Below are 15,560 nucleotides of genomic sequence, written 5' to 3'. Positions count from 1 at the left end.
TATCATGTGTGTAAATGGCGTATATTGATGGCTCTGAACAAATTGAACAGTGCAGTAAATTAGCCTTATTTCTTATTTTCAGTACCTAATAAATTTTAGTGCGCTTAAATAGAAAGCTAGAATTGTTAACCTTCATGGGCCATTAGGTCACCTAATTTAACCCTTTTACGTGACCAATGATAAAACAGGCCCAGAGCAGTTTTAACCCATTGCCTTTTTATTTTTATTTATTTATTTATTTTTATTTTTAAAATATATATTTTTATTGATTTTTTATAGAAAGGAAGGGAGAGGGATAGAGAGTTAGAAACATCGATGAGAGAGAAATATCGATCAGCTGCCTCCTGCACACTCCCCACTGGGGACGTGCCCGCAACCAAGGTACATGCCCTTGACCAGAATCGAACCTGGGACCTTTGAGTCCGCAGGCTGATGCTCTATCCACTGAGCCAAACCGGTCAGGGCCTTTTTATTTTTTTTAAAATATATTTTTATTGACTTCAGAGAGGAAGGGAGAGACAGAAACATCAATGATGAGAGAGAATCATTGAATGGTTGCCTCCTGCACACCCCCAACTGGGGATGCGCCAGCAACCCAGGCACCTCCTGCACACCCCCAACTGGGGATCAAGCCAGCAACCCAGGCATGTGCCCTTGACCTGAATTGAACCTGGGACCCTTCAGTCTGCAGGCTGACACTCTATCCACTGAGCCAAACTGGCTAGGGCTAACCCGTTGCCTTTTTAAAAATAGGACTAGAAACCTTGCCATGGTGCCAGTTCAGTGTGTTTTCTATCCCATTCTGTAGATGAGTTCCCAAAGCTGCATGACAACTAAAACTTTAAATATAATAGTGATTTTCAAATACTGTTTTTGAGGCACACTAGCGTTGGACGAGTCCCCAGCCTGCCATTAAACCTGAATAGTAAAAAGGCATATAAGAATAGCACATAGGAAAGCATGAATATGTTAAATAGGCGAGTGTTGAAGAGAATGACAGAAATGAGTCTTAAATGGGCAGAATTTATGCTGAGAACTACAGAGAACTATTGAGCATTTTTATGAACAGCGAAATAAGTGTTGCTTTTTAAAAGAAAATTCATGCTAGAAGGTGGAGGATGGATTTGAAGGTTGGCAAGACTGGAGTTGAAGAGGCATAGTGGGAGTTTACTTCTTTTCAGAAAGCACGGCTTCCTTTCCCATCCTTAAGGCTGTGGCACGGGGACAGAGAGAAGCATTTAAGAAATACCCACATGTATTTAGTTACCAATGACTAGTTTTAAGATAATGGTTGACTGGAGGTGCAGTTAGTGGGAGAAGGGAATTAAGGAGATAGAGAAGCAGGCTTGGGAGGAAAAACCAAGTTCAAATTAATGGAAGCTTTGGGACATTCTTTTTTTTCTTTCTTTAATATATTTTATTGATTTTTTACAGAGAGGAAGGGAGAGGGATAGAGAGTTAGAAACATCAATCAACTGCCTCCTGCACATTCCCTACTAGGGATGTGCCTGCAACCAAGGTACATGCCCTTGACCAGAATTGAACCTGGGACCCTTGAGTCCGCAGGCCGACGCTCTATCCACTGAGCCAAACCAGTAAGGGCACTTTGGGACATTCTTGAAGATGGATAATGATTTGAATCTAAAGAGGAAGTGACCTCTGAATAAGATTTGAGAGTTTTAGCTAGCTTTTATAGCTAGAAGCCAAGTATGTTTTGCTAATGACTGTAAGTTTAGTGTCTGATATGTGCCTGGCACATATTGATGATCACAAGTATGTGTGAGTGATGAATTTTATTATCTACTGGCTAGACTCCTCTGAATTTCTGGAAACATTAGCTATCACCAAACGAGTAAATTCTGTAGCGTGCTATTTTCTTCTGTGAGAAAACAGCTGCATTTTAAGTCGAGTCTTGCAGCTTCTTTGGAAGAAGGCTACCTGCCAATAGTGTCACTGTTACCTGCCTCTTCACCTCATTTGTGATTCTTCAAAGTCAATTTTTAAGAATACCCTTTAATTTTGGTGAAAATTTATCCACTTTTATTTTTGTGATGTAGTAACACAAAACCCTTTAATTTTTCTGTTTATTATCTTTTCTAGAAAAGCAAATTATGAATTGAGTTGTTCAAATGCAGCATGTCCATAGCAAGATTATGAAATAACTCATAATCAGAGACGGTTTTTCATAAATGTAGAGTAGAATTTTAAAATATGATTAATTCTCCATATTAAACCAGATCATAAAACAGCAAACTTCCTAGACCATTATATTCCTACTCTATAGAAATGCCTTCATTTTGTTGTTTTAACAATGTTCTAATAAACTTTAGAAGACCAATATCAGAAGCATTGCCATAACTATTTATCTGTCTTAAAACCATAAAGACATCTATTGTGTAAGGATTCAGTTCATAAATTTTTCTAGGAGTTAAATTCCAGAAAAGATTTTTACCTCCAAGGAGCCTGTAGTAGACTTTTATAGTGAATACTCCCTCATTTTATTTCTGTTTTTCCCCAATTGCTTAGAAACCCTTTTGCTAAATTTGTTGCTGCCATACTGCTAAGAGAAAATTCTCCTAGTTGGTTGCTTAGAAACATCTCTTTTCCTCCTTCCTGGAACCTTCTCTCTCCTCCTCTCCTCCCCATCACTTATGCATTCATTCATTTATTTCATAAACATGTTCCTATTTATCATGTTCCAGCACTCTTTGGGACACTATGAATACAGAAATGATATAGAATTCCAGTGCTGGGTGAGCTTATATTTATGTCTGTTTTGTTTTTTGCAAGTTGCCCCAAGCTATTATTTTGGAACTATGTAGAAATAGTATAATCCTAAATAAATAAGAAAATGTATCATTATGATGTTTACGTAAAAAATGAGCAAATGATGCTATTTAGTCAATTTTAACTTTAGTGTGTAGCTATGGTTTTAAAACCCAGTGCAGATTTATTCACATATTCAGGATTTCAGTTCTCATCATTTCACTAATCTCAGACCTTTAGTAATTTCTCACTTTTATAACATTAGATCCAGACTCCTCGGATATTTTGTAGCACTTTGTTGCCTTAACCGCCAGAAAGTTGTATTTCCAATGATTATTTCTGCTAATTATGGTTCTTTCCCACTTTCTGCTGTATTTCTTAAGGAATTTTTGTTGTTTATAGGTTCTTCTGATTTAGGAAAATATACCCAGTTTTCGTCAACAAATGTATTAATAAATGTAATTCAAAAAAATAAAATTAAAAAAAGCCACCTCAGAGGCCTCACATGGTTTCTGGTGTTCCTAAGGAGTGGATGGCTGTGATGGTTAATTATATGTGTCAACTGAACCACAGCGTGCCCAGATATTTGATCAAACACTGTTCTGGGTGTGTCTGTGAGGGAGATTTGAATGAGATTACATTTGAATGTTAGAATGAGTAAAGCAGATTGCCCTTCCCAATGTTGGTGGGCCTCAACTAATCAGTTGAAGGCCTGAATAGAACAACAACAACAACAAAAACAGAACCCCTCCTGCCTGTATTTAGCTGGTACTGCAGTCTTTTCCTGCCTTTGAACTCAAACTGAAACCTTGGCTCCTCTTGGGCCTTTAGCCTGCTGGCTTTCAGACTGGAATTTATACCATTGGTTCTTCTGGCTTTCAGACTCAAGAGTAGAAATGCAAAACAAACTTTCCTGGGTCTCCCTCTTAACTCCACTTCACACCTAACTCCAAAGAAAATATAATATAGTGTTGTCCCCTGGAAAAAGAAAAAAACAACTTCGTGATCAGCTAGCAGTCTCTCTCACACTTTACAACAAATATTGGGGATCCTATGATTGTCTTATTTTTAGTGCTCTAGCTACCTCTGCTGTGGAATTGAGCCTTACTTCAATACCAATAAATGAACTGCACTTTATAGTTTGTGATTTGGAGTTCTCAGTGGAAATTTATTAGGGCTTCTCGGTGATGTTGGTGAAGTTCTTTGAGGTATATTAGTCTGCTTGGTCTTGGTTTCAAAAATTAGGGAGAATGGTATGTCAATGGACAAAGTTACTTATACTTTAATTTGTTATTGATTAGCCCAGAATCATGGCAGAGAACTTACATGAGATCAATGATACATGAAAATGAAGGCACAAATGATATTTGGTAATTTCAGCAACTTGTATGGAGTGAGAAATACACAAGAAGCATAGAACCCTGGGCTTGCTATCTTTTATATGTTTATAAGGAGGGAAGATGGTAGAATCAGCACTAAATGTTTTACCTTATACCGTATAAACAAATTCTTGCTGCACTAAAACTGCATAGCTCAGAACAACCATATAGATCAATACAGAAATAGAGGACTTGAACAATACTATAAACTATTTGGACATAATAGGACACATAAAGAACACTCCACCTAATAACAGCAGAAAGAAAAATGGATACCAATTTATTGAAAGAAATAATACCAATCTTTCTCTAACTCCTTTAAAATATTTAAGAGGAGGGAATAATTTTAGACTCACTTGATGAGGCAGCATTACCCTGATATCAAAACCAGACAGAGACTCTGTAAGAAAACCTCAGGCCAATAACCTCTATGAATATTGATGCAAATACATATTTTTCTTAAATGTACATGTAATATTCTCTAAGATAGACCATAGGTTAGGCCATAAAACATGTCAGTAAATTTTTAAAAATCAAAATTATACAAAGCATCTTTTTCAATTACAATATAATGAAACCAAAATCAGTAGCAGAAGGAAAACAGGAAAATCCACAAATGTGTGGAAATTAAACACCACACTCTTAAACAACCAAAAAGTCAAAGAGAAAATCACAAGGAAATAATAAAATATCTTGATATAAATGAAAACAAAAACACAACATGCCAAAACTTATCAGACACAGTGAAAGCAGTGCTAAGAGGGGAACTCACAGCTGTATATGCTTATATTAAAAAAGAAATATTTCAAATTAACAAACTAACTTTATATCTTAAGAAAGTAGAAAAACCAAAGCTAGCAGCAGGACAGAAATAATAAACATTACATGATAAATGGAATAGGTCATCTATAATAATAAAAGCATAATATGCTAATTAGACCGGATGACCATCCAGACAAAGCCGGGGCTGTGAGGGAAGCCTGGGTCCTGGGTGCCAGAGGGAAGCCAGTGCCGGCAGCCAGGGGAAGGAAGGCCTACTCTTGCATGAATTTCGTGCATTGGCATCTAGTATGTAAATAATAGAGAAAACAGTGAAACCAAGGGTTGGTTCTTTGAAAAGATCAACAAAATTGACTAACCTTTAGCTAGATTGAATAAGCAAAAAAGGAAGACTCAAATAATTAAAATCAGAAATGAAAGAGAGTACATTTCTACAGATAAAAAGAGAATATTATGAACAATTATATGCCAACAAACTGGACGACCTAGATTAAATGGACAAATTCCTAGACACATATAACCTATTAAGATTAAATCATGGTGAAATAGAAAATCTGAAAAGACTAGAAGGTTATTGAATCAGTAATCAGAAACCTCCCAATTGACTGGTGAATTCTACCAAACATTGGAAAAAACTTAATTCCAGTCCTCTACAAACTCTTCCAAATAATTAAAGAAGAAGGAACACTTCCAAACTTACTCTATGAGTTCCGCAATAGCTTGATAGCTGTCAGAGAAGAAACTACAAGAAAACTACAGAACAATATCCCTAATGAATAGGGATGCAAAAATTGTTATCAATTAAAATGACCAAGTGTATTCCTGGGATTTATTCTTAGAATGCAAGGATGGTTCAACATATGAAAATCAATCAATATAAGACACCACATTACTAGAATGGAGACAAAAACCCCACATGATTATCAATTCATGCAGAAAAAGGATTTGACAAGATTCAGCACCCTTTTATAAAAAACTAGGGGCCCAGTGCACAAATTTGTGCACCTTGAAAGGAACTGTGGGCTGCAAGGCTGTGGTGAGCACAGGGGCGGGTCTCAACCCATCCTCCACACCCCCCCCTGGCCCCTCCCACCATGGCCCCTGGTCCCCTGTCTGCCAGCAGTGCCGCTCCCATCGTCGCCACTCCCACGCACTGACGGTGCTGGCCCCGCTTGCACCCGCTGACGGTGTGAAGCGAGTGCCCGGAGGACTGTGAATTTTCAGTAACCACCAGAGTCTCACCCTAATAACAGCGATTGGCGCCCCACCTTGGTCTGGTGCCCTCCATCCTGCTCCACCATCCAGCCACGGCTGATGCCTGCCATGTTCCACGCGTGCCCCCTGGTGGTCAGCGCACGTCATAGCGACTGGTTGTTTGGTTGTTCTGCCGTTTGGCCTATTTGCATATTAGGGTTTTATATATATAGACTCTTAACAAACTATGAACAACAACAAAAACTCTCTCACAATAATAAAGGCCATGTATGAAAAGCTAACATCATACTCAATGGTGAAGACTGAGAACTTTTCCTCTAAGACAATGGTTCTCAACCTTCCTAATGCCGCGACCCTTTAATACAGTTCCTCATGTTGTGGTGACCCCCAACCATAAAATTATTTTCATTGCTACTTCATAACTGTAATTTTGCTACAGTTATGAATCGTAATGTAAATATTTGATATGCAGGATGTATTTTCATTGTTACAAATTGAACATAATTAAAGCATAGTGATTAATCACAAAAACAATATGTAATTATATATGTGTTTTCCGATGGTCTTAGGCGACCTCTGTGAAAGGGTCGTTTGACCCCCAAAGGGGTCGTGACCCACAGGTTGAGAACCGCTGCTCTAAGATATGCAACAAAATAAAGGATGCCTGCTTTTGTCACTTCTATTCAACATAGTATATGTTTCCCCCACTATCTGAAAGTAGATTTTTTCCTATGAAACCTTTCACAAGTCAAACTGGTGTAAAGCAAAGGATACCCCCCCCCCCCCCCCGCCACACACACACTTTTTGAAAATGGGATACCTGTACTGGAAATCCTAGCTAGACCAAGTAGGCAAGAAATAATAAGACCTCTAAATTGAAAAGGAAGAAGTAAAATTATCTCTATTAACAGGTTATATGACCTTATATGTAAAAAACCTAAAGATTCCACACACACACACACACACACACACACACACACACACACACCCCAAAACACCTGTTAGAACTAATAAAGAAATTGTAGTTGCCAGGGACTTAGGAGAGGGGGGAATGTAGGAGTTCCTGGATGCGTATGGTTTTAGTTTTGCAAGAAGGAAAGAGTTCTGCAGCTTAGTTGTATAACTGTGTGAATATACTTAACACTGCTGAACTGAACAGTTAAAATTGGTTTAAATGATAACTTGTATGTTATGTACATTCTACCACAATTAAAAAAAATTTAAACTGCACAGATTAGTTACGTCAAAGTTCCAGGCCCGACAATATCTTACTTATTCTTTTAAAAAACAATGTGTGACAAACCTCACAGTTTTGTTTGGAGCTTGATGGCATGTTCACACCATAGTGTAATAGACTTTAAAGTGATACACTGAACTTCATGATGTAATTGCCAGCTGGTGTATCACTGAATAATGTTAGAACACTGAAGAATTAAGCAGAAACCATTAGGTCTATATTTCTACTTTTTTTTTTTAAAAAAAAAGAATAAATAGCAACAAGAACCTTGGAATATTTTTCTTAATGGAGACTGTTATAGAACTGCATTGTCTACAGAACAGTTTGTGACCACTTGCAGTTTATTTTTAAGTATTTCACTTGTATAGTAAGATAGATGTGGCTATTTTGGGGTAAATATCTTCATAGCTTAATACTACTAGTAATCTAAATTTTGGAAATTTCTAGGAGGTTTGAAAATGCATGCTGTTAACATTTTTGTGATTTCTTTCCATTGCTTTATCAGTAAACATAAGGCAGTGGGTGAAATTAAAATAAGAGGTAGCATGGCATGTTGATGTAATGTTTTTGGATGGTTTCTAATCATGTGACTTTGACCAGTTTTTTAAATCTTTCTGATTCCAGTTTGTAGATTAGAGGTGATAATGTCCACCCTGTTTATTTCCTGGGCTTCCCATTAATTCTTCCACGGCGGGCCAGTACACCAGAGCTCATACAAAGCACTTAGGACATTTTTATCCCCAACAAATTAATTATTAAGAACCTAAAATACGTATGTGTTCATTTTGAAGAAGATATGGGTCTAAAGTGATTTTAATGTTCATTATTACTGCTATTATTAATTTATGCATTTGTTTTACTCAAATGTTATTGATAGTCAAGCAAAGCACCCTTACATTGTATAAATCATGAGAGGTTTTAAATTTTTAGAACAATGAAGCTTTTAGGGTTATTAACAGTTAATAAGCAATTTGCAAATATACTCATTTCTGTGCCAGTAAGTGAAAATTTTAAGAAATAAAATTTCATGTTATTGAGTCAAACTGCCCTCCTTCAGTTACTTCCTATCCCAGTTACACTTCCTTTTTATGTTTCAGAAAGCTCAAACTCTTCTAACAAATGACAGCAGGCATAGTTTTGTATTGTCTTTGAACATAAAGATGGTGTCATTAACATACCTTTTAATAGAGAATGTTCATATTATGGTAGACCCGTGTTGATTTAAAAAAACAAACAAACATGTTTTCAACTTTAGAGTTGAGCCAATGACCTTTAGAAGAAACCAAGGCAAACTCGCCCACACATCCATGTAACATTTTGATCTCAATAGAAAGGGTCCTAATCAGTTGAGTTAACTATAGAAAAAAAGCTTTGTATAGCCGAATGATTCTTTTTTAGAAACAGCTTATCGATACATTATTTGCACCTTCAGTTTAATGTGTGAAAGTCAGTGGATTTTAAAATACTTACAGTTATGCAGTCTACCATATTCCAGTTTTAGAACATTTTCAGCACCCTTCCTTCTCCTCCAAATCTTTCTATCCATTAACCCTTTCTTTCCACTCTTTTCCCTAGGTAATCACTAATCTATTTTTCATTTCTCTGGATTTGCCTGTCTTTTAAATGGGATCATATAATCTGTGGTCTTTTATTAGTGGCTTCTTTTCTCAGGCAAATGTTTTTGCAATAAGAGTCCCATATTTGTTTGGTTTTTAACCCTTTGAGTGCCAACCAATATCCTAGGAACTATGCTAAAATTGCCAAGGCATTTTTGCTGATTTTACAGCAGTTTAGGAAAAAAATTATGAATCGCAAGTGCATGAAGTTACATATTCAAAAACTTAAGGAAACTTTTACTACATTGACATATTTAGCAATATCATCATCACTAACAAAAGCAGACTTAGAACTGGACGCCATTTCGAAGCTTTGATAGCGCTCCTGGCACTTTTGGCGAAAGACAGGAGGAGCGCGATCGCGCTCCCTGGCACTCTAGGGGTTAAGCTGTGATTTGATCTTAGCCAAAGACTATCACATTAAATTGTGATAAAAGTCATTTTCTTTAATTTTTGGTGTTTATCAATGTATTTTGGCTTTATAATTAAGATTTCAAATTGTATGTTTTTATATGCTTATACAATGTTATAATAAATAAAGCAACTTAAACAAACGTAGGAAATAAAAGGGGGTGCACTTATTATTTGAGTTTGGTGATCACTGTTATCTGTATCTTGAGATTTGTGCCACTGGCTGTTTGTTTTTAGAGGCAGGCCTGTAGCTCTAGAATCTGTGTCCTGTGAGATTGAAAGTTGGTATTTTCCACATGGTCAAAACATAATTTAAGTAATTTTCTTAATGATTTGTCTTAAAAGCCATCCTGAAATAAAGGAGGTATTAAGAAGAAATGATTTCTTTGTAAGTATACTTACACCTATTTTTTCAGAACTTTGTTTTATTTTCACTAATAACTTTTAATTTCACAGATAATCAGTATGCATTTCCAAGGCTTTTGGCTATGTTTGGGTATTTTATGCATCTCAGTTAATGCAGAATTCATGGATGATGATGTTGAGATGACAGACTTTGATGAAAATCCAGAAGAGACTGATGTTAATGAAAATGAACTCTCCTCAGAGGTAAGGTTATTGAGAAATCAGTTGTAAATTATTTCTTTACATGATACATAGGAGTGACTAATCTCTTAAGATTTATTTCAGTCAAAATAATCTTCATTTCCTAAATAAGTAGAAGAACATGCTTTCCTCCAACTATTTTTTGCTTTGTGTTTTAGAGTGCCCTTAACTACAGAAATCTGTGCATGGCACTTGACATGGTTTTATTACCAAGTAAATATGGGGAAGGTTTTTACTACGAAATAGGAGTTCATCACTGGCTAACGAGGACTAAGTGCTTCTCGCTAAGAGGAAGGTTTTCAGTCTTATTTCTGACACTGCCAGCTCTCTGTAGGTAAAAGAAAAGGTAGTATTATTTGCAGTTCTCCTAGAAGTAAAGTAAAGTAGCTTTTTTGGTGCATGTCTTGAAGGAAAAAAAGTACTAAATAGGAGGATGAATTAGAAAGGGAAGTGATGACGAAGTCAGCAGTTAGCAAGCCCAACTGTGTTTCTGTCTTAGCATCTATAAAATGTGCTGTGAGGTGGTGACTAAGAGGAGTCTGAAAAACTTGGCAGAGTTTTTTTTTATGTCTTGACAATCCGTAAGAGTTTTCACATTGAGGACTATTCATCTGTCATAATAAAAGCATAATATGCTAATTAGACTGGACAGCCAACTGACCTTCCGGACGTCCTTCTGGACGACCTTCTGGATGAAGCCAGGGCTGTGAGGGCCAAGACCCTTGCATGAATTTCGTGCATTGGGCCTCTAGTATATAATATTAGGACAGTCAGACATTTTTCAGAAATATTTTTGATGGTGAGAGAGCATCAATTGTATTGTGCCAGCTGTGCTTAGAGGGTGAGAGTAATATGCAGTTGTTATAGACTCATTGTAGAGGTTTCTATTTGCAAATGCAAGTGTTGTTCAGCTAATGTGAATATTCACTCTCCTGTTAAATTTTAAGCCCCACAAGCACATTCTTTTAAAACTTAGTTTTATGAACCACAGAGAGTAAGTTACCAAAGTGCTAATGACTGAGTTAGATACAGCTACTACAGGGTCTTTGGAGGTGAACACTCCAAACCAATTGGCAGATACCCACCCCTCTTAACTACGGTTGATGATAATTTGAAAAGGTGATAAAAAGTGGGAAAGAACAGGTTTGATTTTTGGCCCTTCTAATTGTATGGCATGAGTAATCAAGTTACGATAAAATATAAATAAAGGGCAAAATACACTGCTGGTGATGTAAAGGGCGGTCTAACAGATGAAGGAGGCCTCTCTGACACCATTGCCCAATGTTCCGTTGTGCCAAAAACAGAGCAGGTAACTTCATAGTCAGTTGACTATTTTGATAGCAGAATCTTGACCCTGTTGATAATTATGTGGAATCTTGTTTAACTATTTGTACACCATAAGCGTCTATAGACACAAGCGGTGGACCTTTTTAAATTAAATTCAAAATATCGTGTCAGTTAACTGGTTAATTACTGATTTTTCTCCCTTTAACAGACAAGAAATGTTATACTATTAGGACAGGATAGGGGCAATGAAAATGGAAAAAGTACTTCTACATCCTTTTCTATAAAGACTAGAGAAGGCATCTCACAATTAATCATACAAATAAAATCATGAAGGCTGACTCAGAAAGGATCCAGATCTATTATGTTTGGCAAAATTTAATCATTCATCATCCATTCAAATTATCTCTTGATAATTTGTCAGTAAACTATCTTTAATCTTGTAAGTTCTTTTGTTGGCATGTTCTATGTAGTGTAGCGGTGAAGTGTACAAGCTTTGGAGTAGGACAGCCTGGACTCATAACTAACTGCAAGACAGTGGGCAAGTTACTTAGTCTCTCTCCTATAGCTTCATCGTACATGAAATGGGCACAAAAACAGTACTTTTCTCGTAGGAGTGTGGTGAGGATTAAAAGGCCACCGTATCTCCCTCACCACCACCTCATCCATCATGATCATCATCAGAGCAGCTCTGCAGATAATTTGCTTTGCAGTGCTTTCTCTATTGAATATTTTTGTTTTACAGGTTCCTAATTTTTCAATAGTGTCATCATTCTCTAGTCACATAGCAGTGAAATTTAAGAGTCAATTTTAAACTAGCCTACATGCTTACTAAGTTCTTTATCTTGTATTTTTATTGTGCTATTTATTTTGCTTCTAATGATTTATATCCCCAAATATGATAACCTGTTAGAATTCTTTTAAGGCCATGTCACCTGTGTCATGAGGCCTTCTCTATTGCTTCTTGTTCCTTCTGTGTTAGAGGAATCGGTGTATCCTCTGTTTGCACATACAGTATGTTTTTCCCCCCGTCATCGTATCTCTTATATTTTCTTGTATCTTTTCACCACCAGGATACAAAGTTTTGAGGTCAGCCGTAACCCGTTTGGCTCAGTGGATAGAGCGTCGGCCTGCGGACTGAAAGGTCCCAGGTTCGATTCCGGTCAAGGGCATGTACCTGGGTTGCGGGCACATCCCCAGTAGGAGGTGTGCAGGAGGCAGCTGATCAATGTTTCTCTTTCATTGATGTTTCTAAAACTCTATCCCTCTCCCTTCCTCTCTGTTAAAAAAAAAATTAATAAAATATATTTAAAACAACAACAACAAAGTTTTGAGGTCAGAGACCATGTTACCTTATATCTGTATTACCTATATGTCCATTATATAATAAGTTCTTAACTAGTGAGATTATTTAACTAAAATATTTGTGAAGATGAATAACTTTAGATTTTTAAAAATTATTTTCTAGATTAAATATAAGACACCTCAACCCACAGGAGGAGTATATTTTACAGAAACTTTTGATAGTGGAAGGTTGGCTGGGTGAGTATTCATTCAAAAGAATGATTCCCTTGACTTGATTAGTTTTTTATTGGTTATTGGCTTATGAAAATTGCCCCTACTATGGAACTATAAAAAAATTTTAAAGTGCTTTATTTGACAGTGTAAACCAGTATCTTAACACATTTTTGTTATGGATAGAAATGTTTAACTTGAATAGTTATTTATATAAAGAAAATAAAAACAAATGAATTATGAATATAAAGTAAGAATTTATAACATTCTTCCCCCTTTAGGACAGATATTAATAATATAATTTTACATGACAAATTTAATTTTCTATTCTAAATAATGGTAAAACAATAAGATTCATTACTTATTGATTATTATATGCCACTGTCCTAAATAGGTAGGTAAATACTACCTTTATCTCATTTTATAGGTGAGAAAGTGAGGCTTAATGTATCTTACCCATGATCATACAGCTGATTGCAAATAGCAAATCTGATTTAACTCTAACCTTGCAGGATGATGTATAGGTGTCCGATTTAGCCTCTAAATATTTATTTTTGAAGAGAAGTAACTGTTGGATATTCTTTTATTGTGTTTCTAATATGCATTGTATCTATAAATTGCAGTTTTATTTTTAATGCTATACATTTGCTTTTACCTTTACTTATAGGTGGGTTTTATCAAAAGCAAAGAAAGATGATACAGACACGGAGACTTCCATATATAATGGTAAAATTTTTATTTAAATATTACTAGTATGACCCAAAATTCACTAACTTTAGAGATTATATTTCTATGAAATATGTATATGGGACCTCAGTCTTCACAATAGAACATTCAGTCTTTTGTCTCTTTTCTAGTATTTCTTGGAGTCCCTGGGTAATCCATATTTAAGCCACCAATATCAGATTTCCTTGCAGGACTATTTAGTGTTCATAGTAGTTAATGATAGCGTCTCTCTCTTTAAAAAAAAATATATTTTTTTATTTTATCGATTTCAGAGATAAAGGGAGAGGGAGAGAGAGATAGAAACATCAGTGATGAGAGGGAATTACCAGTTGGCTGCCTCTTGCACATCCCACATTGGGGATCGAGTCCGCAAACCGGGCATGTGCCCTGACCTGGACTGTGACCTCCTGGTTCATAGGTCGATGCTCAACCACTGAGCCACACAGGCTGAGCAATGATAGCATCTCTTAAGTGCCACTTGAGTAAGTTTCATTTTCACATTTTTAGGAATAAGCAAATGGGCATGAAACATTAAGTGCTGGGAAACAGGGTTTACATTGGGAATAGACTTATTTAAATTTTTCAGATTGAGTTGTTAATAAAAATACAATAGATGTTTAATAAATACCAATTCTTTTAAGTGACCAACTTTCAGGATATCTTATGAAACCATATAAATTCTTTTATGAAGTTTTAATTACCTCAGATTTTATATTACCTGGTATTGTCTACATCAGTGATGGCGAACCTATGACATGCGTGTCAGAGGTGACACGCGAACTCATTTTTTTGGTTGATTTTTCTTTGTTAAATGGCATTTAAATATATAAAATAAATATCAAAAATAAAAATCTTTGTTTTACTATGGTTGCAAATATCAAAAAATTTCTATATGTGACACGGCACCAGAGTTAAGTTAGGGTTTTTCAAAATGCTGACATGCCGAGCTCAAAAGGTTTACCATCACTGGTCTACATGGTACTAAATGGTACCATGTAGAACTAATGCTAGGTGGTACCTTTTTCATAGCTGATAAGTGTCTGTGCATAATTGCAAAGAAAAAGTAACACAGTTTTAAAAATCTTTCATTAAAAACGGCCTGGCCTGTGGGGATCAGGCCGAAACTGGCTCTCCGACATCCACAGAGGGATCCCGGATTGCAAGATAGAGAAGGCGGTTCTCGGGTGATGCACCCCAGAATCGGGCTCCCTCCCCTCTGGTTCTGGATGCGACACCCAAGAACCGCAGCTGCCAAGCCACTGCAGCTCGGCAGCTCCTGCATTGAGCATCTGCACCCTGGTGTTCAGTGTGCGTCATAGCTACTGGTCAGACGGTCACTTGGGCTTTTATATATATACTAGAGGCCCGGTGCACAAAAATTTGTGCACTCGGCGGGGAGGGGGGGGGTCCCTCAGCCCGGCCTGTGCCCTCTCGCAGTCTGGGACCCCTCAGGGGATGACCACCTGCTGGCTTAGGCCCGCTCCCTGGGGGATTGGGCCTAAGATGGCAATCAGACATCCCTCTGGCAGCCCGGCAGCCCTCGGGGGATGTCCACTTGCCAGCGGGGAGCAGGCCTAAACTGCAGTCGGACATCCTTAGCGCTGCTGAAGAGGCAGGAGGCTCCCACCACCACTGCTGTACTGGCAGCCATCAGCCTGGCTTGTGGCTGAGCAGAGCTCCCCATGTGAGAGCGCCCTGACCACCAGAGGGCAGCTCCTGCATTGAGCGTCTGCCCCCTGGTGGTCAGTGTGTGTCATAGTGACCAGTCATTCCCAGTCCTTCTGCTGTTAGGGTCAGTTTGCATATTACCCTTTTACTATATAGGACAGAGGCCTGGTGCACGGGTGGGGACCGGCTGGTTTGCCCTGAAGGGTGTCCCGGATCAGGGTGGGGGTCCCGCTTGGGTGCCTGGCCAGCCTGGATGAGGGGCTGATGGCTGTTTGCAGCTGGTCACACCCCTTCAGGGTGGGGGTCCCCACTGGGGTGCCTGGCCAGTCTGGGTGAGGGGCTGAGGGCCATTTTCAG

At 37.6% G+C, this 15,560-nt stretch overlaps 1 protein-coding gene across 1 annotated transcript in view; it reads left to right on the top strand.

Moving 5' to 3' along the window:
- The window catches only part of CLGN (calmegin), a 38,656-nt gene that overhangs the window by 1,222 nt on the left and 21,874 nt on the right, over positions 1-15,560 (top strand). Inside the window, exons 2-4 of the mRNA XM_006081708.3 lie at positions 9,861-10,013; positions 12,763-12,836; positions 13,477-13,535. Coding sequence (XP_006081770.1) covers positions 9,870-10,013; positions 12,763-12,836; positions 13,477-13,535 — 277 coding nt within the window. The 5' untranslated portion in view covers positions 9,861-9,869. The remainder of the gene's footprint in view (positions 1-9,860; positions 10,014-12,762; positions 12,837-13,476; positions 13,536-15,560) is intronic.

This window comes from Myotis lucifugus, unplaced genomic scaffold (genome assembly GCF_000147115.1).
Source record: "Myotis lucifugus unplaced genomic scaffold, Myoluc2.0 scaffold_1, whole genome shotgun sequence".
NCBI classification, from domain to species: domain Eukaryota; kingdom Metazoa; phylum Chordata; class Mammalia; order Chiroptera; family Vespertilionidae; genus Myotis; species Myotis lucifugus.
Note: the sequence above shows the minus strand (reverse complement) of the source record. Positions and strands in the feature narration are given on the sequence as shown.